Source organism: Trichomycterus rosablanca, chromosome 5 (assembly GCF_030014385.1).
Source record: "Trichomycterus rosablanca isolate fTriRos1 chromosome 5, fTriRos1.hap1, whole genome shotgun sequence".
NCBI lineage: Eukaryota > Metazoa > Chordata > Actinopteri > Siluriformes > Trichomycteridae > Trichomycterus > Trichomycterus rosablanca.
Window position 1 is genome coordinate 5,492,479 of NC_085992.1, and position 27,062 is coordinate 5,519,540.

Genomic DNA, 27,062 nt, shown 5'->3' on the forward strand with positions numbered 1-27,062 from the left:
ATTATGAGAATAGTGAACTGAAACCCGAGCTGTTTCTAGAGGCTATGCCAATACATTGCACAAAGAAACTGTATAATAGTCTGCATAGTAATGTAAATAAAGCTTTTACTTCTATTTTCTGTTCTCTTCGTTTTTACTGCTGCTTTTGGTGCCATTCCCCCCCTTAACAAAATTCTGTAGATTTTTACTTTGTACCTTTTTTTCAGGTTCCTTTCTGATGCCCATGTCCATGCTTGCCTCAGAGTATACATGTTAGATCTTGTCTAGCAAGATTTTCAGGCCACATTACTTGAAAAGGGACGCTATTGACCTCTCTTAGTTTCAGTCAGAGTCGGAACTGGAGGAGTTTCGCCCACAGATCTGTTCTGTTTCCATTTGATATCAGGAATCATTCAAGACAGGATTATCACGACAGAACCATCAGGAGGAAAAATCAAAAGGAAAGAAGAATAAATGGCTGCGCTGATCGCAGAAAATTTTAAATTTGCTTCTCTTTTCTTTAAGAGCAAGGATGTTGTGATCTTCAATGGCTTCATAGCCCTGGGAACGGTGGCTAGTCAGACAGCATATAACATCTTTGCTTTTGAATGCCCCTGTTCATCACAACGAAATTATCTCTATGGACTAGCTGCTATTGGGGCACCGGCTCTAGCTTTATTTCTCATTGGGATAATGCTCAATCGAAATACCTGGGACCTTGTTTCAGAGTGTCGTATCCGAAAATGCCGAAAGTTCTCGATGGCTTCGGCCTTTAGTCTGCTAGGTTCCATACTGGGCCGAGCAGCAGTGGCTCCTGTTACCTGGTCCGTCATATCACTTCTACGAGGGGAAGCCTATCTTTGTGCACTAAGTGAGTTTGTGGACCCTCAGTCTTTGGAAAACTTTCCTTCCATTCAAAGTCAAAATGTCATGGCCCAGTTTCCCTGTAAGGACGTGCCTGCTGAGCTGCTGCGCTTTTGGGGACAGATTGAACGTCGTCTCAAGTACGAATCTCAGGTAAAATAAGATTAAACCAGTTTTTCTATTATAAAAATGTTTGGGTGTTTTTTCTTTCCTTTGTGTATTCATATTTTTAGACTCTTAATGCAAAATCACATCTACAATTTCAAAGGTCCTGGTAAGAGGCTTGTTTAACAATTTAAATACTGTGTTATTTATAGTTCAGTCTTTACATTTACTGCATTTTTTTTAATTGCATTTTAAAATGATGTCTTCAATGATTTCATTGGACAAATAACAGCTGCCTGAAAAATGAGCTTTGTTTTATATTCTAGTGTGAATTTGATTGGTGGTTACCATCAAACATTCCCACATTCATTTAAATACACCAATCAGCCATAACATTAAAACCACCTCCTTGTTTCTACACTCACTGTCCATTTTATCAGCTCCACTTACCCTTTAGAAGCACTTTGTAGTTCTACAATTACTGACTGTAGTCCATCTGTTTCTCTGCATGCTTTGTTAGCCCCCTTTCATGCTTTTCTTTAATGGTCAGGACTCTCCCAGGACCGCTACAGAGCAGGTATTATTTGGGTGATGGATCACTCTCAGCACTGCAGTGACACTGACTGTGGGCAGCGTCCTGTGACCACTGATGAAGGTCTAGAAGATGACCAACTCAAACAGCAGCAATAGCTGAGCGATCGTCTCTGACTTTACATCTACAAGATGGACCAACTAGGTAGGAGCGTCTAGTAGAGTGGACAGTGAGTGGACACGGTATTTAAAAACTCCAGCAGCACTGCTGTCTGATCCACTCATACCAGCACAACACTACCACACCACCACCATGTCATTGTCACTGCAGTGCTGAGAATGATCCACCACCTAAATAATACCTGCTCTGTAGTGGTCCTGTGGGGGTCCTGACCATTTAAGAACAGGGTGAAAGAAGGTAAAAAAAAAAGTATTTAGAGAAACAGATGGACTACAGTCAGTAATTGTAGAAATACAAAGTGCTATATGGTAAGTGGAGCTGATAAAATGTAGGTGGTTTTAATGTTATTTATTTTTAAAACAAGTAAATAACATTAAGATTGTAATTATTTTGATGGTTGTATCTTGGACAATGCGTCAGCTTTATGTTATTAACTTTGGCCATTACACAAGGCTTTACACTGACCTAGCACTTCTTAGGTACACCTACCTGGTACATACACCCATTGATTTGTTTTATAAGCTACACCTACCTACCTTACACATAAAGTTTGTAGGCATACAATTACTGACTGTTGTCCATGTGTTGCTCTGTACACTCATTTATAAATCAAAACATCCCATATAGGACCCAGGTTGACCAGGTGATGTTTGAGTGGTCACCATTCTCAGCACTAATGACACAGAAGTGTGTTTTGTTCTGGTATGAGTGTAGCAGGCGCAGTAGTGTTGTTGGGATTTTTAAATGCTGTTTAAACATTGTGAACATTGTGAGCCCCTATTTTGTCTTTGAAGTCCCCACCCTGTTAACAATTACACCCATCTGCTTTACCTGTTATTGCTTACCAACAGTTGCTTATCTCTGTAGTCTAAACTCCAAGTCTCCGCTCCAGCACAGCATAACAAAGGATTCAAGACAAGAAAACAGCATATTACTAAACTTTAAGTAATATTAAGCATAAAATCTAATTTCTTCCATAACACCTGATCAGAGAAACAAGAATACAACCGCTCAGAACTGTAGGGCCTATACTACTAAGACTTTGCAAAGACATTTAACAAAACAGGGGTCTTATATACACAAAATGCCCACTGATGAGAAACAGGAAGAAACACAAGGCCTAGAATTCAGATGAGAGCAACCTCTGTGGGTGTGAAGGGGAACCAGCAGCAGTAGATGTGACAAGTGCAAAGCTTGTGGAGACATACAGCTGTAGTAGAAGACTTAAAGCAGTAGCTGCTGACAAAGAGGTTTACAAAATACTGAATTCAAGGAATACTTTTCTGAGTAGTGAGTAATGAGATTTAAAACTGTAAAAAAGACTAATACAAAATGGAAATTATTTTCAAAATCAAATTCACAACCCAATAAAGTACACCAAAAGTAATTACCACAAAGCCTTCATAGACCAGCCTACTACAGAGAATCAAACCCAAGTTTATCTGCTAAACTCCTAGTAATCTGAGATACCACCACATACCTCCAGGAACCAATAGAAGCATGTAGAGAGTCATATATCTCAGCAGGGATCCAAATCCAGAAATATGTGTAAATTAGATACTTCCTAAAATGGATATTAATAAGACCAGCACTGTTTATTGGGTCTTCTTATTAACTAAATTCAATTCAGTTTAATTCAGTGGAGCTTTACTGGCATGATGAATATTTAATCTTGTACTTGTACTGCCAAAGCGTTGATGAAAAAGTTAACAATGTAAACAAAAGATAAAATAAAAACAACAACAACACTACTACCACCACCAATAATAGTAAAAACAACAATACTTAAATATATCACATCAGCAATACTCCCATTATCATTATTACTTCTATCACTAACACCATCATTAACAACAATAATAACAATAATAATATACATTAAAGTGTCAGCTTGTGCTAGTGGATCTGATATCTGATATGGTAACTCACTGTCCCTCAGACTGTGGCAGGAGTGGACATACAGTGATGCAAGTGTGCTGAGCTCTTTATGTTCACCAACATATGGTAGATTCTCCTCAGGAAGGTTTTAAAACCATGGGAATATTTTACTAATTGTGGTAAAGTAATTCTAATTTGAGTAAATTTTGTACACTGGGTAATCATCATCCTTGTGTACCCTTGTTATAAGGTGCTAAGCCTGCTTTATATATTGTATTGTGATGTATTCTCATTCTATTGTTTGTCTACAGTTGTTGGGCTGGTTGATAATAGCTGTTATCTCTCTCACCGTGTTCCTGATGCTGTGTTTGAAGCGCTGCTGCTCTCCACTGGGCCACCAGCAGGAAGCATACTGGTCCAGCTATCGTGCGAACGAGAGCTCCATTTTCCAGCGCACTGCTGATGTTCACTCCAAGATCCGTGCTGCTGAAAGTGTCAAAAATTTCTTTGGATTTGTGGCACTGGAGAAGGAGGAGAAGGAGCTTTTGGCGGTGTCTCAAGGTGCCAAAAATTTTATTCCCAGTAAGGAGTGGAACCGTATCACTGGAGTTTACTTGTACAGAGAGAACACAGGCGTTCCACTGTACAGCCGCCTTAATAAATGGTCCAGTTATGAAATTGGAAACAACCATGAAGAAATGGAGAAAGAGATGGATGCCATGATAGGGGTTTAATGACTAAAGACTCTAAATGTAATGTTTACTTATTTTGATGAGGATGGTGTATTTTGTTAGACATGGTTAATAAGCCTTGTGCTTGGACTATTATTTACAACCTATGAAAGTTTCTACATTGCTGGATTCTGACAAAGCATTTTAAAGAAAACAGAAGTGCGCTGGTTACTACACTTGATAATAGAAGTCTATCCATAAAAATAATAAAATCACTCTGGTGTACAGCTGCCTCAACAAAGTGACCAGTCACACATCCAAGAACAGACATAAGGCCATAAAGAAACAGGACAAGGTACTAAAATGAGATGATGTTAAATAAAGTATGTTTATCCATGGTATTCTACAACGCTTGAGCTTGAAGCATTTTCATGTTTTTATACTTTTTGTTTTTACTTTTTTATATATTAAAACTATACTTTTGGCTGATCAATTGTTATACAGTTGGTTTATTAGGGCAATACAACACGACAGGGAGTTTTGTGCTTTATTTCTGGTTACCACAAAAACATTTGTTAAATCTATCATCACAGGAGTCTTTTATACTGTATTTATACTCAGTATGTGTATATTTTTTAAATATTTTTATTTTTAACTTTTCACTCAAATGTTTATTCTGATTAAATGATTAAATTAAAAAAGCATTTACTCTAGTGGTCTCAGAATTTTGCCCACTTTACATATTTGACCTGAAAACAATATGTTAGATACAGAGATATACACTGATCAGCCATAACATTAAAACCACCTCCTTGTTTCTACACTCACTGTCCATTTTATCAGCTCCACTTACCATATAGAAGCACTTTGTAGTTCGACAGTTACTGACTGTAGTGTAGTCCATCTGTTTCTCTGCATACTTTTTACCTGTTTCACCCTGTTCTTCAATGGTCAGGACCCCCACAGGACCACTACAGAGCAGGTATTATTTAAGTGGTGGATCATTCTCAGCACTGCAGTGACACTGACATGGTGGTGGTGGTGTGTTAGTGTGTGTTGTGCTGGTATGAGTGGATCAGACACAGCAGCACTGCTGAAGTTTTTAAATACCATGTCCACTCACTGTCCACTTTATTAGACACTCCTACCTAGTCAGTCCACCTTGTAGATGTAAAGTCAGAGACGATCACTCATCTATTGCTGCTGTTTGAGTTGGTCATCTTCTAGACCTTCATCAATGGTCACAGGACGTTGCCCACGGGCGCTGTTGGCTGGATATATTAGGTTGGTGGACTATTCTTAGTCCAGCAGTGACAGTGAGGTGTTTAAAAACTGCAGCAGCGCTGCTGTGTCTGATCCACTCATACCAGCACAACACACACTAACACACCACCACCATGTCAGTGTCACTGCAGTGCTGAGAATCATCTATAGTGGTCCTGTGGGGGTCCTGACCATTGAAGAACAGCATGAAAGGGGGCTAAAGCATGCAGAGAAACGTATGCACTACAGTCAGTAATTGTAGAACTACAAAGTGGTTCTTTATGGTAAGTGGAGCTGATAAAATGGACAGTGAGTGTAGAAACAAGGAGGCGGTTTTAATGTTATGGCTGATCGGTGTAAATGCTTTTAATTACTTATTGAAATGTAATAAGTGTTGAATGTTACCAGAACATTTTCAGGAACCTCTGTGCTGCTTATGGAAAAAAATCCATTATGACTAAATAAAAAAAATCAACTCTTAACACATGTTATAGGACTGATTTATATATCACATCTGCCTGCAATCCAGTTCTGTCTCCTATTAAAAATGCACTGTGCATCATGAAGAGAAGAATCAGACGATGACAACCACAGACTGTTGATCAGTCAAAGCAAGAATGAAGAAACTTGCAAAAGTTATTAGTGTCTGCAGTTCCCAAATTATTAAAAAGTGTAATTTATAAAAAGGTGATGGAATACAGTAGTAAACATGCCTCTGTCTCAACTTTTATTAAGTGTGAGTGCAGGCATCGATTCTACATGTGTTTTTATTTACGAAATTCAATAAAGATGGTCAATGCAAACACTGAAAATCTTAGTTTTTTTTTTTGTTGCATTTTCTCCCCTTTTTCTCCCCCTTTAGCACGTCCAGTTATCCAATTTTGCATCGTGACCGAACCTTGCCCTGACCGAGGAGATCGAAGCTAACCCACATCCCCTCCGACGTATGAGCAGCAAGCCGGATGCATTTTTGCCACCCACACCTTGATGAGTGTTGTGCCACCTAGTGTTGCATGCGGAGAGGAACACCCTAAGCACTCTTTCCTCATCTCTGTGTGGGCACCTCTAATCAGCCAGCAGAGGTCGTAATTGCTGACAGAGAGAGACCCCATCCGGCTCTTTGTCCCGCCCCCCAACTGAACAACAGGCCAATCGTTGTTCATGTTTCCACTCAGCCTCGAGCCGGTAAGGCAGAGCTGGATTCGATACTGTCAATTTGTCTTCTGCTGCTGGGGGATCCCTGATTTTTTTTTGCAGTTGAGAAGAGTATATTGCTCCTCCGACCTGCGTGCAGCACCTAGCAGAACCCTTTTCCACCCATGCAGGCGCCTCTATCCGCCAACACAGCAGTCCTTACAGAGCGTTTGAAGACCCCGCTCACATAGTCCGGGCATCCCTCCCTGCAGGCACCGCCAATTATGCCCGCTAGATGGCGCCCAGCCGACCGGGGGCAACGCCGAGTTTCGAACAGAGGAGTTCAGAATCTCAGCGTTGGTGTGCTAGCGGATTATCCCGCTGCGCCACCTGGGTGCCTATTATATCTTTTAATTTAATTAGTAGTAGTGAAATATGTCACAGTATGTCAAAATTATAGGAAATTAGCCTGGCTAGTATACGCCTTTCCTGAAAGCCTTGACATCCTCCAGTAATTTGAATAATTTGGTTCAGCTTAGATTTTTGGCTTACATTTGTGTAGTTAAAATTCACATTCAAATATTTTCCATCATTTTCTGAAGTTGCCACATCCTCAAATATTCATCGTGGTGCGTGGGTGTGGTATCTGGACCAGGAGACAATCTGGCCCGGGCGGCGATCCATGATAAAGCTTTTAAATCTCATACATTAACTCCAGTCTTGCACACCTGAGAACAGTTTAAAGCAACCAGTACATCTGCTGGATGTTTTGGAGAGGCAGGAGAAAAATGTGATACCATGTGCACATACCAAACCTACAAATAAAGACCAGAGGAAAGTTTCATTCCAGATCCTTAGATCCTTTTGTGCTGTGCAGCTTCCACACTACCTTTTGTGCCTGATGTGCCTTTTAAATCTTGCAACTTTAACATAGTTTTTTTTCTAAAGTAAACCAAACCAGAATTTTCACTCTCCCCTACATTGTTTTTTACACTAATGCCATGTTCACACTACACGACATTCCAAGTCGTCGGGTACAGTTCACACTACACGACTGGATCTCTTGTAATCGGGAGTCTTTCAAGTCGGTGTGGCTTTCACACTACACGACTGATCGGCGATAGGGGTCACACACTACACCATCTATCACCAACTGGAATCGCAGGCGAGCTTCTCTGGTCTCCCAAACTATGCTTTGTCATGAAAACAAACACGAGAAGTGACGAGGGGTTTAATGATACCACGTCCAAAAATGCATGTCACCAAGTAGCGAGCGATCAAAGTTTGTGCGCTGATGTGCAGCGTAAAATCAAGGAGAAAAAATAAATGAATCTGAGTGGATTAAGCTACATGGCCAGCAGGGATTGTTTGTTCTATAGTGAGTTGGAGGTTAATAAATATTTTTTGCAATGCAACATTGGTGTTATGTTTTGTAGAGAACAATAAGGTCAGAAATACTGTAAAACTTGTTTGTTGATGTATTCTGATATAAACTATATTATGCCCCTGTCCCACCTTTTTACACTCCTCCCCTGCGTTTCTCCTCACACCGTATCTTGCATTCTCATTGACTGTTCGACATAGCACTCATTGCCAGTTGGGCGACTCAGATCCAGATATTTGACATGCTAGATATATTTCTTCAGTCGCTCTGACTGAGTTGTTGAGTAGTTCACACATAGCGATTGAGAGCCGAGTTGCTCCTGAGCAAATCTAGCAGTCAGCGAGCGAAAATCATAGCAAAAATCGTGTAGTGTGAACTAGGCATAAGCCTGCCTTGTGTACATGTCAACAAAACAGCTACTTGCCTCCTCATAGTTCTATAATAACCTTGCAGAATGCGCCTGCTATCCTGGCTGCTGTCACCTCCTAATAGTCTCCAGCTGCAGAGGGCAGAAGGAGGCTGAGAAACCACGAGTTAGTGGGTAGAACCAGAGAGAGAAAGTGTGTGTGACGGAGAGAGGAAGGAGGGGCGGGTGAAAGCAGAGCTGTGATGCAGACAGCAAATCACATGAGCAAAGATCTGTTTACAAACTGAGCAGGCGAGAGGTGCACCATTATGAGCACCCAAAGCTGGAGGACAAGAAGACTGGACCTGAACCCACACACACAGAGGGTGGACTTCTTTTTTTTATATAAGAAAAGCTGCCATTATTTTTAGTTGCTGTTATCTTTCGTGCTTTTGAAGGGGAGAGAACAGGGCAGATGGTGAAGAGGAGAGTGAGCCGTCACCAGCACAAAGCCAGTCTGAGCCTAAAGCAGCTACCTAAACCCATAAACACAGTCTGACTGCAGTGTGTCTCACTTCTTCTTTCTTTGGCATCAAGACTGTTCTCGAGGAAAAAGGACAGTGCACATGAGACAGGAGGAAGATGGCAAAAAAAGGCCAGAGGAACCTTCGGACCAGGTTTTAAAGGTAGACAAAGCAAAGACTTTATGATCTATATAAGTGGTAGAACGTCAGTCATTCTGACTCTTCAGTGTCGCTGTATTGACTGCATTGCAATGACAAGAGCTACAAATTGCCAATAATGACAACCACCTCATCTCTTGGTACAATCTAACTTCTGAGGGCTTCTTGAAGTACTTCCGTTTTAAAATCTCTTGCTTTGGTATACAACACTGGATAAAGGATAAAGCCAAAGCCGCAATATGTATTAAGCGTCACTTTGCCTGTAATTGCTTCTACTTTATTTGGACAGAGGAGTCTTCTGATGCCATTGCCAACTTTTAACTGGACATGTCATTGTAAATGTTCTAACCAACAAATATCACCCTTCCTTCATTCATGCAAATAATTAAAGTAATGTGATTAGTGTAATGTGTTAACCACGAGCATTGAACTTTAGTACTGTTGCAGAAGTGGCAAGCCCAGGCAATCTATGCTTCATCTTCTTCCTCTGTTTTTGATGGACTTAATCTAAACCACTGAAGCCAGTTACCAGTTACTGGTTCAGACTTGTTCATGAACCCTCTTCTGTGGTGTAACGGTAAGTATAAATTATAACAACCTCTTTATACACATCCCAATGTATCCTAATTTTACTAAACACAGCATCCTTTTGTATTGTCATTAACAGCTTGTAGTGCCCACCAACAATCAATATTTGACTGCCACCCTCTAAGCGTTTCTTGTTCTTTACTAAAATAATACCCTAAAATGTCCTTACATTTCTTCTTGCACAACCTAAACTTTTACACACACTGTGGACAAGCTCTATTGTCCTTTATCACTCTGTGTGTTTTGTCTCAATCCAAGAAATGCTGTTTGGCAGCCTATGACCTCAGATGTCAGCCACTATTGTTTTCCAAATCCTGATTCCTTCCCAGTTTGGCGAGGCCCTAATTTGAACAGCATGCGTTGAAAATGGCCCAAGCCCTATTCTCCCATTGTGCTCCCATTAAACAGTGCAGATGGTGGCTTCATGGCAGAGGGGCTAAGGCAACAGGCACTTGTATTAGCCTTTGTGTATGCACAATTGCCCAGGCTTCACCCATGTTCTGCCAGTTGGCTTGCCTTCTCCCCAATTTTCTGTTTTCTTTCTTTACTTTATGCTTCAGGGTTTTTATTCAAACTCTGTTTGGCATGTTTTCTTTTTAAGACTTTCACAACAGCGGGGCTTTGGGTTGAGTCATACTTAATGTTATGATGTCATCTTAAAAAAGTACATATATTTCTAATTAGACCAAAATATGTGTGTTCTAGTTGCTCAAAGGGTGTACAAGTTGGATTATAAAACTTTGGTATTTACAATGGGCTGTTTTAAATTACAAAACTACAGCTGTAAAAAAGTCCTTTGGAATTACTCTAGCCTGGTCTTTATCCAAGTAAAATTAAGAAGTATTTTACTTTAACAAAACTAAACACACTCAAACAAATGTGCTATTTACACCGATCAGCCATAACATTAAAACCACCTCCTTGTTTCTACACACATTGTCCTTTTTATCAGCTCCACTTACCATATAGAAGCACTTTGTAGTTCTACAATTACTGACTGTAGTCCATCTGCTCTCTGCATGCTTTGTTAGCCTCCTTTCATGCTGTTCTTCAATGGTCAGGTCCCCACAGGACCACTACAAAGCAGGTATTATTTGGGTGGTGGATGATTCTCAGCACTGCAGTGACACTGACATGGTGGTGGTGTGTTAGTGTGTGTTGTGCTGGTATGAGTGGATCAGACACAGCAGCACTGATGGAGTTTATAAACACCTCACTCTCACTGCTGGACTGAAAATAGTCCACCAACCAAAAATATCCAGCCAACAGCGCCCTGTGGGCAGCAACCTGTGATGAAGGTCTAGAAGATGACCAACTCAAACAGCAGCAATAGATGAGTGATCGTCTCCGACTTTACATCTACAAGGTGGAATAACTAGGTAGGAGTGTCTAACAGAGTGGACAGTGAGTGGACACAGTATTTAAAAACTCCAGCAGCGCTGCTGTCTGATCCACTCATAACAGCACAACACACACTAACACACCACCACCATGTCAGTGTCACTGCAGTGCTGAGAATGATCCACCACCTAAATAATACCTGCTCTGTGGTGGTCCTGTGGGGGACCTGACCATTGAAGAACAGGGTGTAAGCAGGCTAAAAAAGTATGTAGAGAAACAGATGGACTACAGTCAGTAATTCTAGAACTACAAAGTGCTTCTATATGGTAAGTGGAGCTGATAAAATGGACAGTGAGTGTAGAAACAAGGAGGTGGTTTTAATGTTATGGTTGATCGGTGTATATCTTTAATGGACAGAATGACTTATTTTTTAGATCCAGACTGAAAGAGCTATTGAAGGACATGACTTGATACCTGGTGGAGCCTCCTTTAGTTGCTTACTTGCACAATGTTGAGAAGAAATTTTTAGACTTTAAATGTTTCGGTTTTTTTAGATTTAATGCCATAAACAGCCCCTTTAAAGCAGTGTTACAGCATCTTTAATTTAATATCTGAACTCTTGCTTGGTCGTAAATCACAGATTCCTACTTTTAAAACATTCTGCTGTTTGTTTACTGGCATGTTTTGTGGAATTTGCATCATCCAAATTCTCAGAAGTTTCATGCATTGGAAAATACTACTTTCAATCCCTTTCTCCCTTAATAAATGGCAACTGTTCAGACCATGAGGCCGCATCCAGCCCCTGACTATGATGCTCCCTCAACCTTGCTTTAGTTGGGATGAGACATTGGTGGTGGTTTGCAGTATATTTCCTTCAACCATGTCCAATGTGCAAATTATTTTTTTTATTGGAGAGCAGTAGTTTTCTGCCATATTATTCTATTACCACTCAATTACTGCACAAACAGTGACTATAGCAATTTCTAGAGAATTGTGCAGATCATTTGTGTAATTTATATTTTATTTAGCATTGTGATTTTGGTATGATCTTATTAAGGAGACGCCAATTCACTTTCTGCTGTCTTTTCAAAGTGGAATAAAATTTAGAAAAACAACTACAGAACAAAAAATCACTGATCAATGACTAAATGTTAAAACCAAAGCTAACTCCCCGAGATCCAAGTGTGCCACCCACTCTACCAACTGCACCATAATGTTATTCCTTTTTAATTTTATGACTTAATTAACAACAAATTGGACTTTACAAATAATCAATACAGCTTGGTGTCACATCTGCAAATCATGTTAGTCTGCATCTGCATCATGTGTTAGATTCATGGCACAAATTCATGGGTGCCAGCTAAATACCAGCATGTCTAATATGTGTTGATACAGATTTGCAAGTGGAAGTGGAAAGTTTTGAGTGTAATTTGCTGAGAAATGCAAAAATACAATCTATTGATTCTAACTGAGATTGTTCTAAACAAATTGGGACTAAAGTGTCTAGTCTAGTCATCTTAAGGAATTGAATGCTGCAGTTATTTACAGGGAGATTGAATCATTGTTTTAAAGACTGTAAATGGGAATTTTCTGCCCATCTATTCTTGTTCAGTACTGAGTGTAAAGTAGTATGGAACATGAGTCAGGTAGAACTGAAGATTTCTGTTCAGCTTTTATCTCACCCACATAAAGAATTTATGAGAGATGTCTCTGCCCAGTCATTACATTTACTGCTGGATTTGAATATCTCAATCAAAAACATATGATGGCATGTATTGATTTTTTAAGTATTAAATAATTTTCAAATTATTTATGGTGGGTTTTAGATTGCATAGAGTTATTGTCTTACACTTAAGTATAAGTAGCTCTGTGGTTAAGGTACTCGGAATGAGAAGTTGCCAGTTCAAGCTGCACTATCGGGACCCAACACTCATTTGCTCAAATTGTATTCTGTCATAATACAAATAAGTCGCTTTGCATAAAAGAATGTGCTAAGTGCCATAAATGTAAATTATACATAAGCAAATTACTTGTCTTTTGTAATGTCATTTAAATTTGCTGCATAGCCTTCTAATTTAATATTAGTCATTATGATTAACTACAGCTGGCGACTTTTCTTTGTAAAAATAAATATGGCTAGTATGGCTGCATCCATTTAAAACAAATGGAACTGGGCACTCAGGTGGCACAGCGGTAAAACGCGCTAGCATTTTGAACACATCGTTTCGAATCTCAGCTCCGCCATCTGGCAGGGCTGGGCACCTACATGAACAATTGGCTGTTGTTTACAGCCGGACTAGGGCTCCTCATAACTGATGCAGCTACGACCACTGCTGGCTGACTGTCGCCGCCTGCGCAGGATCGAGGAATAATGCTGATCAAGGTGTGGCTCTCCGTACACAAAGCTGATCCACATATGAACTCACCTCGTGCAGGTGAAAAGATGCAGTCGTACTGCACACGTGTCGGAGGGGGCGTGTGTCAGTTGCGCCGCTCCTCAATCAGCAGTGGAGGGTAAACTTAATGCAATCAGGGTAATTGGATAAAACTAGATTAGGAAGAAAATTGCAAAAATATTGCAAAAATAGATAAATAAATGGAACTGTAGTCTCTTGCTAAGGTCGAGAACCCAATGATCTGATTTAATCCTAAAACACAAAACTACAGGTGTGTTATGAATTAAAACATGCTGAAATGAGTGAGACTGTCCAGAGTCAAGTGAGCTTTACATCATCATAAACTTAGTGAGCTTAAACTCGTAAGTTTGAACCTCAGTGCTGCTACAGACCGACCCGGCTGGCTGGGTTTTGCTAGAAACGCTTCAAGCTGACTGAACAAACAGGAAAGACGATTATGCAAGTCTCACACTATAAAAGGTGCTATTTCCTTGGCCTCCTGTCGTTTGTGTTATCTGAATAACTTTATTTATCACACACCTGTTCTGAGTGTACGTATTACAGTAAAAATGTAATGCTACTTACTGAAGTCGCATTAACAGAGAGTGCAGAGTTACAGCGAAATGAGAAAAACAAGGAAAACCAGCACTGCAGTTTATGCAATATGCATGCTGGGGCCATGGTGAACTGTACACATGACACATGCCTGGGATCTTGTAAAGGCAAATATATGATCCGTCAACTAAGCAGGTAAGACGTGAATACCAATTTGCTAATTAACCCACAGAAAATGTAAAAAAACAACCACAAGGTTATCTGTCAGACCTCCAATAAAAAACAGCCAAAACATGCAGCAGGTCATTTATTAGTCCTGAGTGCTGATGTTGTGTCTCATATTATGAGCTACAAAACAATTTAAAGTTTTGGAGTTTTAAAAACAGCTTATTAGCTAATTGTGTGAATCTATTTACCTGGAATGTATCTCGTTTGTGGTTTTGCAGGATGCCGTTGTGAGCCAGGATTGCACATTTTAGACTGCAAGATGACCGCAGACACTTCATACCCCCTTCCCCTGAATGCTTTTATTGTTATCCTTGGCATTGGACTTTTCATCTTCATGTTGAGTCTGATCTTCTGTTGTTATCTGTTCAGGTAAGCGTGTCATATATTACATTAATAACTCACATCCAAAAAAAACCCTAGACATTGATTGTATGTAACGTTATTAAAGATTTAAGGCACTTCTATTTATCGAGCATTTACAGGAAATGTACAAAGTTGCCAAAGTTTGATTTCTATCCCTAATTGTGTCATTAAATTACAGCTTGAGACGACAGGTCACACAGGAGCAGTTTGGATACACTGAGGTAAAATTTTACTATTTTACTATGTTATTTTTAATTTTGTTTTTAAACAAAATGAATCTACCTCAATTTAATTCAATCTTAATTATATACATGTATATATTTCTTTATAGGTTGTTCTAAAAGGAGCAGCAAAGAAGCTGAGCTTACTTGGAGTAAGTACAGTAAACAAAACAATTATAAAATGCTGCTATGCAAAACTAGGAAAACTAACTGTTTATATCTTTATATCAATATGTAAATTGTTATTTTAATGACTGAATTAGTGTGAAGAGGCAACAGATGGAGCCTTGAACTGCAAAATTATGCAAAATTATTAAAAATGAACGCAATTGCAGATTGCTTAACCAATGCAAAACAATACTGTGGCCAAAACACAAAACCAAAAAAAAGCTAAAAGTAATAGTAAAAATACAAAATAGCCAGAGTAATGAAGTAGCAAAAGAAAGCCAAACCAAAATCCACAGAACAAAGTGGATAGGGAAGGGACAGAGACAGACTGAGATCCGGTTGTCACAAATGTGCCAGGTGCTTGATCCACCACTATGTGTCCACCCAAGTTCTTGATAAAAGAATAAAGAGAAGGAACAGCTGCAAAAAGGGAACTGACCCGCTGTCATCCAGCGTGGATTTCCATTAATTTCCACGGATTTCCATGGGGTCCATTAATAAAGGAGCTGTCATGCTGCCCTTGGAGGCCAGAGCCAAAAGGCGCCTCAACACTGGCTGAGTTCCCCAGAAAGAATTTAAAGAATGCCAACAAACATGCCAGCAGAAAAACCAGGCCAGAATGAGCCTGGCATCATCGCCTCTGAGGATCATAAAGGGACTCCTCAAGCTGCAGCAAATTAACACTTAATGAGGCGCAGAGACTGCCGATTAAAGAAACTGCCCTGTCAGTCATCTGCACTTCTCATGGGGCTATTATTATGTGGGTAATTATGATACTGTAATCCTGTCAATACATAATACTGTAACAAATACAAAACATTTAGTCAAACATAATGTTTTTATAAATTTAAGGATGTTGGTATTTTGAGGAATGAGGGTTTCAAATCTTCATAAAACGCTCAATAAACGTGTGAAAACTCTTTTTTTCTGACCAGGAGGTATGTGTTTCAATCTAACCCATGACGAGCGGCACGGTGGCTCGGTGGGTAGCACTGTCGCCTCACAGCAAGAAGGTCCTGGGTTCGATCCCCAAGTAGGGCGGTCTTAGTCCTTTCTGTGTGGAGTTTTCATGTTCTCCCCGTGTCTGCAAGGGTTTCCTCCAGTTTCCTCCCACAGTACAAAGACGTGCAAATGAGGTGAATTGGAGATGGAAATTGTCCATGACTGTGTTTGATATTAAAACTTGAACTGATGAATCTTGTGAAACGAGTAACTACCGTTCCTGCCATGAATGTAACCAAAGTGTGTAAAACATGACGTAAAAAATCCTAATTAATAAATAAATAAATCTAACCCATGACAAGTAAAAGATCAGTTGCAGAAATCATTAATACAAGTCCTTTACTGACTGTATGTAAACTTTTGGCCCAACTCTTTGTGTTGCCCTGTAGCAGACCTGTGCTGTTTGCCTGGAGGAGTTCAGGAGCAGGGAGGAGCTCGGCGTGTGCCCCTGCTCTCATGTTTTTCACAAAAAGTAAGAACATTCTCTACATGCTTATTTACACCAAATCATTCACATTTTCCTGTTTGACCTGTACGTGTACAGTGCATTGTTAAATGCACATAGAAAGAAATCATATAAAAAGAATTATTTGCCTTCGTTTTATTTAGCTACCATGTACCAGATAACAAACACAGACTTTAGCTCACTAGAAACAAGGTATAAAAAAGAGGCCCTAAAACATTTAAATGCAAATCCTAACTTAAGAAGAAGCCCTTGCGTGTCATAACTCCTGATATTAAAATGAGTAATTTTGCTGTGAGCATCAGATCTGATAATCTGTGACACACAGTAACCGCAGCTAGCCTTTGATGGTTGTTAAGAAGTCAGAAGACGAAGTCCTGTGATTCTAGTTTCTGTTTCAGTGGATTTGGTACTAAATATGTAAGGTACCAGACATTTTTTAACCACAAATCCCCTAAGGCACAAGTTTATGCAACATAATTTGTAAAAAGAGTGTTTAATTATTATTATTACTATTATTAATACTAATTATTATTATTATAATCACTATTGACCTTAGAGCCCCTGCTTTACAATTCACATCTTAAAGCTTAACCAGAGTTTATTGTTAAATACATGGAGGGGAGAAGGAGTAGTATGTTGGACGCTTTTGGTGGTTTTCGGATGACATCTGACCATCTAGACAAGTTTCCTTTGAGCATAAGATGGCAGTTCAAGTCTTTGGAACTGTACTGAAGAGAGCAAACACCATTCATTACCATTTCTTCTGCTTACATGGTGGTTGAAAGCGTTGCCTTCATCACTGGGCTGAAAACTCTTACTGGTATTTAACTGGATTAGGATCTGGTGAAGGCCTATAATGTACAACTGTATTATAATTTTTAATTTAGTGACCTCTAACTGTGTAAAGTGCCAGGACAGGCAAGTGGCACTGCTGATCGGTCTTGGTGGTGGGCTAATGTAATACAGTGGTACCTTGTAACTCGACACCCCCCTGAACTCGAAATATTTGAAACTCGATGCCCTTCGTGGAGAAATCTGTACCCTTAAACTCGACATTTTCCTTAAATTCAACGTGTTCAGCCTTAAAAATGATTTATTTAATTTCAAATTAACAATGAACAGCCGCTTTGTTCAGCACTCTGCTTGAGTGGAGCGGTACTAAGTCATCAAAGAGCGAACATGCGACGAATCTGCATTATAGCTGAGGGTTGCTCTTTGAATACCATATTCTGTTTAGTAAAGGCACATTCACAGGCGGTGCACAAACAGTGAAAAAAGTGGAAAAGCTTTTTTTGTCACTACCCATGTGAATGCGCCTTTATTGCACGGAATATGGTATTAAGAAGCATAAGGAAACAATAAAAAACTAAAGTGCCGGTTTTATTGTATTTTCATATTGATTTTTAACTGTTTTTCAATGATATTTCATTGTTTTTATATTATAATCGTGTTATTTTCAGTGTATAAAAGTCCAAAACAACCCCATTATTTTACATTTGCCTAAAATACTGTATATATGCAGTTCCACAGGACCATGGAACGCATTAACAGGTTTCCCAAACATCCTTATGGGAAAAAATACCTTGAAACTCAACACCTTTTAAACTCAACGCCACTCCCAGAACCAAGTAACGTTGAGATTCAAGGTACCACTGTAAACTGCTGTGCAACTTTTTTTTGTAAAAAATTCCACCTCAAAGGAGTAATAACAATTTTATACTGTAAAGTAAAATATAGGAAAGTTAAAGTTGACAGAAATATTTGTTTCTGAATCCTTGTAATTTGAATACTGAATCTTAAAACTAAACTATAACATCCTCCTCTTTTTTGCTTCTTTCTCTGTCTGCTATCTTGTCTCTAGGTGTTTGGTAAAGTGGCTTGAAATTCGAAGCGTCTGCCCCATGTGTAATAAACCCATCTGCAAGTTCCAGCCTGACCCTCCGCAGGGGGCAGAGGGCCTGCCGAACCCCTTGCAGGTGTGAGTGACGAGGACTGATGTTGTAAAGTAAAAGAAAGAAGAGGCTCTCGCTCGGTGGAACCTATTTAGCTTCACTTAAGAATAACATTTAAAAAAACACAGCCGCTCGGTGTATATATAACTTCCTTCAACTATTTGTACCACTGAAGAAATTCCACTCGTGTTGATGAGGACCTTCACATGTAATGTCTTGAAAGTCTGAGAGCATACATGTAGCCTTAATGAAGGCCATATACACTGATAAGCCAAAACATTATGAACACCAACCAGCTCTGACCCACCAAGGCAGGGACTCTGAAGGACTCTAAATGTGTCGTATGGTATCTAGTGGTATCTGTTATCCTGTGGAGGTTACCACCAACTCCTGTACTTTTAAGGTGTTTTGTGCTACAGAGCATTTTGGTGCCAGAGGTGTTCGGGTGTCCACATCATCCATCTATCAGGCCTCATTGTTTCAATGTTTAGTTCTGATGCCCAGTGTAAGTGCTTGTGACAATGGACAGGGGTTAGCATGGGCACTTTGACTGACCTGAGACTATACAGCTTCATACACAAAAAAGGTTGATGCATTCTGTCTTGTGACAAATTCACCTCATCCCTAGTATTTAAATTCTCTGCAATTTGAGCCACAGTAGCCTTAAATGTTTTCTGGCATTAGTAAATGTTTGCCACCCAACACATTGTTGGTGGTTTGTGTTCATTTAGTAACTGCCAAATATTTAATTGACTAACTGCAGCTTGCACATTTCTGGCTCATAGGTGTAGATGCCCTGTGTGAAGCTTAGTATCCTATAATAATCACATATTTTGCTCCTGAAGGGCCTGATTTTAATTAGACCTACGAAAATGTGCACATATCTACACTATATTGCCAAAAGTATTCACTCACCCATCCAAATCATTGAATTCAGGTGTTCCAATCAATTCCATGGCCACAGGTGTATAAAACCAAGCACCTAGGCATGCAGACTGCTTCTACAAACATTAGTGAAAGAATGGGTCACTGTCAGGAGCTCAGTGAATTCCAGCATGGTACCGTGATACGATGCCACCTGTGCAACAAGTGCAGTCGTGAAATTTCCTCACTACTAAATATTCCACAGCAAACTGTCAGTGCTATTATAACAAAGTGGACGCGATTGGGAATGACAGCAACTCAGCCACGAAGTGGTAGCCACGTAAAATGACAAAGCGGGTTCAGCAGATGCTGAGACGCATAGTGCGCAGAGGTCGCCAACTTTCTGCAGAGTCAATTGCTACAGACCTCCAAACTTTATGTGGCCTTCAGATTAGCTCAAGACAGTGTGTAGAGTTTCATGGAACGGGTTTCCATGGCCGAGCAGCTGCAACCAAGCCTTACATCACCAAGCGCAATGCAAAGTGGTGTAAAGCACGCCGCCACTGGACTCTAGAGCAGTGGAGACGTGTTCTCTGGAGTGACGAATGACGCTTCTCCGTCTGGCAATCCAATAGACGAGTCTGGGTTTTGTGGTTGCCAGGAGAACGGTACTTGTCTGACTGCACTGTGCCAAGTGTAAAGTTTGGTGGGGTGGTTATTCAGGATTTGGGTTCGGCCTCTTAGTTCCAGTGAAAGGAACTCTTAATGCTTCAGCATACCAAGAGATTTTGGACAATTTCATGCTCCCAACTTTGTGGGAACAGTTTGGGGATGGCCCCTTCCTGTTACAACATGACTGCGCACCAGTGCACAAAGCACAAGGTCCAAAAAGACGTGGATGAGCCAGTTTGGTGTGTAAGAACTTGACTGGCCTGCACAGAGTCCTGACCTCACCCTGATAGAACACCTTTGGTATGAATTAGAGCGGAGACTGCGAGCCCGGCCTGCTCGTCCAACATCAGTGTCTGACCTCACAAATGCGCTTCTGGAAGAATGGTCAAAAATTCTCATAAACACACTCCTAAACCTTATGGAAAGCCTTCCCAGAAGAGTTGAAGCTGTTATAGCTGCAAAAGGTGGGCCGACATCATATTAAACCCTATGGATTAAGAATGGGAGTCACTCAAGTTCATATGTGTGTGAAGGCAGACGAGCGAATACTTTTGGCAATATAGTGTATCTGTATGGCAAGGGACAATATAATCACCCTAAGAAAGTAAGCATTGATTAGCTGGACACATTTGTTAAAATGAAGCTTTTTAATGTTTTATTCTTGCTCTTGTAAATATGGTTCTTTCAGAAAATGTGTTCAGATCGAATTAAATAAATCAGTGGATCCCAGGGAAGCTACTGTATATGAAAATAATAAAAATAAACTAATTACATGTTTTAATACCTGCCATGAATACATCCTCCTGATTCAGGATTGGATGAATTTGAGTTTTGGTAGTTTTTAAGTTATTTTAAAGTAGTTTTAATGTTATTTTATATTTTAAACACTTTTTAATAAAGTGTCAAATTTCAGTAACTGATCAGTGCTTGTGTTGTTTATTTTGTTAAACCTTGGATGAAAAAATCCTAATCATACTGTCTGTAGTGACCGTTGTATACTGATCTGAGTTGCAGTGGGTTAGAAATCAAAGGCCGTAATCAATTGTGACTGGAAGAAAACTAAAAACTACACCGATCAGCCATAACATTAAAACCACCTCCTTGTTTCTACACTCACTGTCCATTTTATCAGCTACACTTACCATATAGAAGCACTTTGTAGTTCTACAATTACTGACTGTAGTCCATCTACAGGTCAGGATCCCCACAGGACCACCACAGAGCAGGTATTATTTAGTTGGTGGATCATTCTCAGCACTGCAGTGACACTGACATGGTGGTGGTGTGTTAGTGTGTGTTGTGCTGGTATGAGTGGATTTTTAAATTACCGTGTCCACTCACTGTCCACTCTATTAGACACTCCTACTTAGTTGGTCCACCTTGTAGATGTAAAGTCAGAGACGATCGCTCATCTATTGCTGCTGTTTGAGTTGGTCATCTTCTAGACCTTCATCAGTGCTCACAGGACGCTGCCCATGGGGTGCTGTCGGCTGGATATTTTTGGTTGGTGGACTATTCTCAGTCCAGCAGTGACAGTGAGGTGTTTAAAAACTCCATTAGCATTGCTGTGTCTTATCCACTCATACCAGCACAACACACACTAACACACCACCACCATGTCAGTGTCACTGCAGTGCTGAGAGTGATCCACCACCTAAATAATACCTGCTCTGTAGTGGTCCTGGGAGAGTCCTGACCATTGAAGAACAGGGTGAAAGCAGGCTAAAAAAGTATGTAGAGAAACAGATGGACTACAGTCAGTAATTGTAGAACTACAAAGTGCTTCTATATGGTAAGTGGAGCTGATAAAATGGACAGTGAGTGTAGAAACAAGGAGGTGGGCATCATGTTGTGCCTGATCAGTGTAGAGTGCAAAGAGGAACTCATGCTGACAGGGGAGAAGTGAGAATTCAACTGTGTCTCTGAAGCTATGCAAGCCTAGCTATTCCACAACTCCTGTGCCACCCAGAGAAAATTCTAGTATGAACAGATTTAAGGACTTCTATATGATTACAAATTGAACAAAACCCCCTTTTATGACCTGGCATGACCTGGCACAAACATTCTTTCACTATTCCACATGGCACCACTTGCTGTTTGTGTTAATGGACAAGCCTCATGACTGTGGTCAGCAGTACATTCTGTGTCATTTACTTCATTAAGGTCGATGCAGAGTACAAATCTGCTGTTCTCGTCAAGACACTGGTGTCTATTGTTTAACATTATTTATAGATTTTTATAAGAGGATCTGGGTACGAGTTGCACATAACAAACAGAATGCTCCAGACAAGAGCTTTTCAGATTCAACACTGGACAATGTTGGGTCGTGTATTTACAAGCAACATGCTGCTAAGTCAACATACACAAGGAAAAGCATACACACACACACACACACACACACTTGTGTTAGGACACAAGAGATTAACTGTCCAATGAAAAAAACAATCAACTATTCAGAAAAGTCAGTGAAGCAGGGGTTGTTAACCTGTTTCTGTTCCTGCGTGGGGGTTGAAAGAATAGTGTTATTATTATTACTGTGTAGTTCAGACTATATACCAGGAAAATGCTGGAAGGATAATTGCACTATTCTTACATTGAGCACATTTAGCAAACACTTTTATGTAAATCTACTAACAATTGTGACTAATCATAATGAAAACAACCGAGTGTTAATGGTTTACTTAAAAGCTCAACAACTCCTGCAGTAGACGCATCATGCCAAACGGTTTTTACTTTTTACAAAGAAAGTGTTAATAATCAGAGTGTGAATATTACAGTGACAAATGGTGGGGTCAACTATATATATACTGTATATATATTCATTAATGTCATCAACAAAACATTATGGGTGTGTTCGAAGAGAGAGGATTCTAATAAGTCAATGACTTATACAGTGTATCACAAAAGTGAGTACACCCCTCACATTTCTGCAGATATTTAAGTATATCTTTTCATGGGACAACACTGACAAAATGACACTTTGACACAATGAAAAGTAGTCTGTGTGCAGCTTATATAACAGTGTAAATTTATTCTTCCCTCAAAATAACTCAATATACAGCCATTAATGTCTAAACCACCGGCAACAAAAGTGAGTACAGCCCTTAGTGAAAGTTCCTGAAGTGTCAATATTTTGTGTGGCCACCATTATTTCCCAGAACTGCCTTAACTCTCCTGGGCATGGAGTTTACCAGAGCTTCACAGGTTGCCACTGGAATGCTTTTCCACTCCTCCATGACGACATCACGGAGCTGGCGGTTATTCGAGACTTTGCGCTCCTCCACCTTCCGCTTGAGGATGCCCCAACGATGTTCTATTGGGTTTAGGTCTGGAGACATGCTTGGCCAGTCCATCACCTTTACCCTCAGCCTCTTCAATAAAGCAGTGGTCGTCTTAGAGGTGTGTTTGGGGTCATTATCATGCTGGAACACTGCCCTGCGACCCAGTTTCCGGAGGAAGGGGATCATGCTCTGCTTCAGTATTTCACAGTACATATTGGAGTTCATGTGTCCCTCAATGAAATGTAACTCCCCAACACCTGCTGCACTCATGCAGCCCCAGACCATGGCATTCCCACCACCATGCTTGACTGTAGGCATGACACACTTATCTTTGTACTCCTCACCTGATTGCCGCCACACATGCTTGAGACTATCTGAACCAAACAAATTAATCTTGGTCTCATCAGACCATAGGACATGGTTCCAGTAATCCATGTCCTTTGTTGACATGTCTTCAGCAAACTGTTTGTGGTCTTTCTTGTGTAGAGACTTCAGAAGAGGCTTCCTTCTGGGGTGACAGCCATGCAGACCAATTTGATGTAGTGTGCGGCGTATGGTCTGAGCACTGACAGGCTGACCCCCCACCTTTTCAATCTCTGCAGCAATGCTGACAGCACTCCTGCGCCTATCTTTCAAAGACAGCAGTTGGATGTGACGCTGAACACGTGCACTCAGCTTCTTTGGACGACCAACGCGAGGTCTGTTCTGAGTGGACCCTGCTCTTTTAAAACGCTTGATGATTATGGCCACTGTGCTGCAGCTCAGTTTCAGGGTGTTGGCAATCTTCTTGTAGCCTTGGCCATCTTCATGTAGCGCAACAATTTGTCTTTTAAGATCCTCAGACAGTTCTTTGCCATGAGGTGCCATGTTGGAACTTTCAGTGACCAGTATGAGAGAGTGTGAGAGCTGTACTACTAAATTGAACACACCTGCTCCCTATGCACACCTGAGACCTAGTAACACTAACGAGTCACATGACATTTTGGAGGGAAAATGACAAGCAGTGCTCAATTTGGACATTTAGGGGTGTAGTCTCTTAGGGGTGTACTCACTTTTGTTGCCGGTGGTTTAGACATTAATGGCTGTATATTGAGTTATTTTGAGGGAAGAGTAAATTTACACTGTTATATAAGCTGCACACAGACTACTTTTCATTGTGTCAAAGTGTCATTTTGTCAGTGTTGTCCCATGAAAAGATATACTTAAATATCTGCAGAAATGTGAGGGGTGTACTCACTTTTGTGATACACTGTAAGTCAGGTTATTCGAACGCGCTACTAAGACAGCGATTCCATCGGGTTTCGCATTTAGCATCTTGTCATTCAAACCAATGGGATGGGGTGGCACAGCGCGCTAGCATGTCAACTAACATCTCCCTTCGTGTACCGAAAACGGTTAAATTCTCTGACAAGCCCGAACTTGCAAATAAAAACACTTGTGCAAGTTTATACAAGTTAAAAATCAATAATAATTTATTTACGTTTGAAAATAACTCCATTCGTTTCTCCGCCCCGTCAGCCATGTTTTTATTATTTTTCTGTGAGAGAAGAGCCGCCGCACTGAATGCTGGGATTACCTTGATCACTAAGGACTCTTCCGATGCTCACTCGTTCTTGAGTCAAAATAACATTGAAATTTTAAGATACCCTACTAGTGAGGATATTAAGGCATTTAGGATTTCGAACAGCCTCTTTCTCGGGAGCGCGTGGAGGATGATGTAAAATGCTGTCTATGTAGAGAGCTCTCTAGCTTTTCGAACACACCCTATGTCACTACCAGAACACCACGCCATTACCGCGACAATACTTAATTTACAGCAAAAGTAGTTTTAAAACTTCAATTTTGTGCTGTTACATGAAAAACAAAGAATCACTCAACTATCCAAAGAAAAATAATCTGACATGAATTTGTCACATGTTAAAACAAAAGTGTACATTAATGAAAGCAGAAAATAATGATTTAAAAGTTTAAGAACTCAGAAAAGTTATATTTCGTTGTCAACAATGTTTACTACATAAATGAGTTTAAATAACCTGCTTGTTATCTGGTGTTAATGGTAAAAACTGTGTTTTTGAAGTTGTGATGGGAATGACATCTTGCTATACCACTTGCCAAACAAATAAGCTCAGTGTTAGCCAACATTAAATCTTTACTTTGAAGCATGTAAACATTATTTTTACATAAAACAAAAAAATTTACAAAGTTTATGTTTCAAAAGTTAAGATGGTAAAAAGTTGAATTGAAGATTCGCCAGTATAAACTTGACCTTACTGTATGTTCACGTATCTGCTTGTTTAATTCACTTTGTTCCTTTCTGGATGTCTGAATAGATTCGGTCAATTGCATAACTAATGACTCTATCAATCTTTTGTTTTTACCTATTTTGGGGGTCCATGTATTAATTAGGTTCAGCAAATATAGCAAGTAGATGCACAAACAAATTAAAGTGGAACAATTCTGTATTGCTTTATGTAAACTTAATTAAAACATAAGCTCTTACCGTGAATAACAACTTGTTTACAACCGAGCTACAGATTAGCATTTTCACATAGTGTACATGTCTGTAGAGCTCAGCAATTAATTACTGTGGCCTCTAGGTGGCGCTTCGAGAACATGAACCACCAACTAAATCTTAAATTATACTGTATAGTATAATATGTACTGTAGTATAGTTCTTAACTAAAGAATAAACGTATTTTTTGTTGTGATTTTAGTTTTGTGATCATGTTAGTGATTTGAGTGAATCTGGTACCCATTACATCCAGTTGCACATAAATATGAAGTGACAGGCAGTGGCGTAACTAGGAGCTCATGGGCCCCAGTGCAAAAAAAATGCTGGGCCCCCTTAACAAATATTTTATGTAATAATAATAATAATATATATATATATATATATATATATATATATATGCTGATACATACATGCATTCTGATATTTCATTGTCTTTTAGTTATTTTAATATTTCACTTAACAAAAATATTGTAATATAATAATAACAACAGCCAATGGGGGGGGGGGGGGGGGGTGGTGTTTGCGGTAGGGGGTTGAGTTCATGTCGTGGGCCCCCCACCATGGACCCCAGTGCACATGCCCCCCCTGACCCCCTCCCCCCAGTTACGCCCCTGGTGACAGGTCAAATTGCCATAAACATTTATTTACATGGTGTAGGTGAATTCAATGATATTTTACAGAACTGTGTTTTTGAAATATAGATTCGATTCTCCCTTCTGCCCAGTGTCTGTGAGGAAATGCGTTCCCCATGTTCGCATGGGTTCCCTCTGGGCACTCTGGTTTCCTTCAAGTGAGCTTGTGTGGCGTAAAGGTAAGAGCCATGATGCTGGTAACAGCAGTGCTTGTGTTTCTGGGGTTTGAATCCCAGACTGGGCTCACAAATGCAGAAGGTGCAAGATGTAACGTGAACCCAGCCATTGGGGGACACAGTGCACCCGTAGAGCTGTTTCAAGTTCGCATACATAAAAGAGTTGCATCAGGAAGAGCAACAGGCGTAAAAACTGGGCAAAGTCAAATGTGGCAACCCTTAACAAAAGTAACTGAAAGAAATTATGTCTTGTGTCCAGTGTTTCCAGGTGGCACTGGACACTCGAAAACCCTGATCAAAATAAAAGCTTCCTCAGTAAACATTTTCTTAAACTATTACATATATAGACAACAGACCAAGAACACAAATCTGATGAAACCATAGTTCGAATTAAGGGGAGGACTGGACCATCCTAATAAAGATTTTAATTAAGATCCTTAAAACTTTACAAATCATCCACCAAACATAACAGGATTTGTCTGAGTCACAAAATTAAGACTGTACACAACTACTGAACTGTTTAGGATCACACCAAGCATTCAGAACAACAAGCACTCATTCAGCGGTTTGTTAACACTGAAAAATGCCATTTAAATGGCCATTTAAATGATTTATTTTGTTATTTT

General features: G+C 40.0%; 2 protein-coding genes across 2 annotated transcripts; both read left to right on the forward strand.

The window, feature by feature from the left end:
* Window positions 1-453: 453 nt before the first annotated feature.
* On the forward strand, window positions 454-4,562 carry LOC134314228 (calcium homeostasis modulator protein 2-like). The gene is made up of 2 exons (XM_062994783.1): window positions 454-996; window positions 3,850-4,562. Exons 1-2 carry the CDS (start codon window positions 454-456, stop codon window positions 4,270-4,272), a joined length of 966 nt encoding a protein of 321 aa, XP_062850853.1. The 3' UTR covers window positions 4,273-4,562.
* Window positions 4,563-9,475: 4,913 nt separating this feature from the next.
* On the forward strand, window positions 9,476-18,935 carry si:dkey-51a16.9 (RING finger protein 122). Its single transcript, XM_062994784.1, has 6 exons — window positions 9,476-9,596; window positions 14,346-14,496; window positions 14,669-14,711; window positions 14,822-14,863; window positions 16,271-16,353; window positions 18,209-18,935. The coding sequence occupies exons 1-6, from the start codon at window positions 9,572-9,574 to the stop codon at window positions 18,327-18,329; spliced, it is 465 nt and encodes a 154-aa protein (XP_062850854.1). The 5' UTR covers window positions 9,476-9,571; the 3' UTR covers window positions 18,330-18,935.
* Window positions 18,936-27,062: the final 8,127 nt, after the last annotated feature.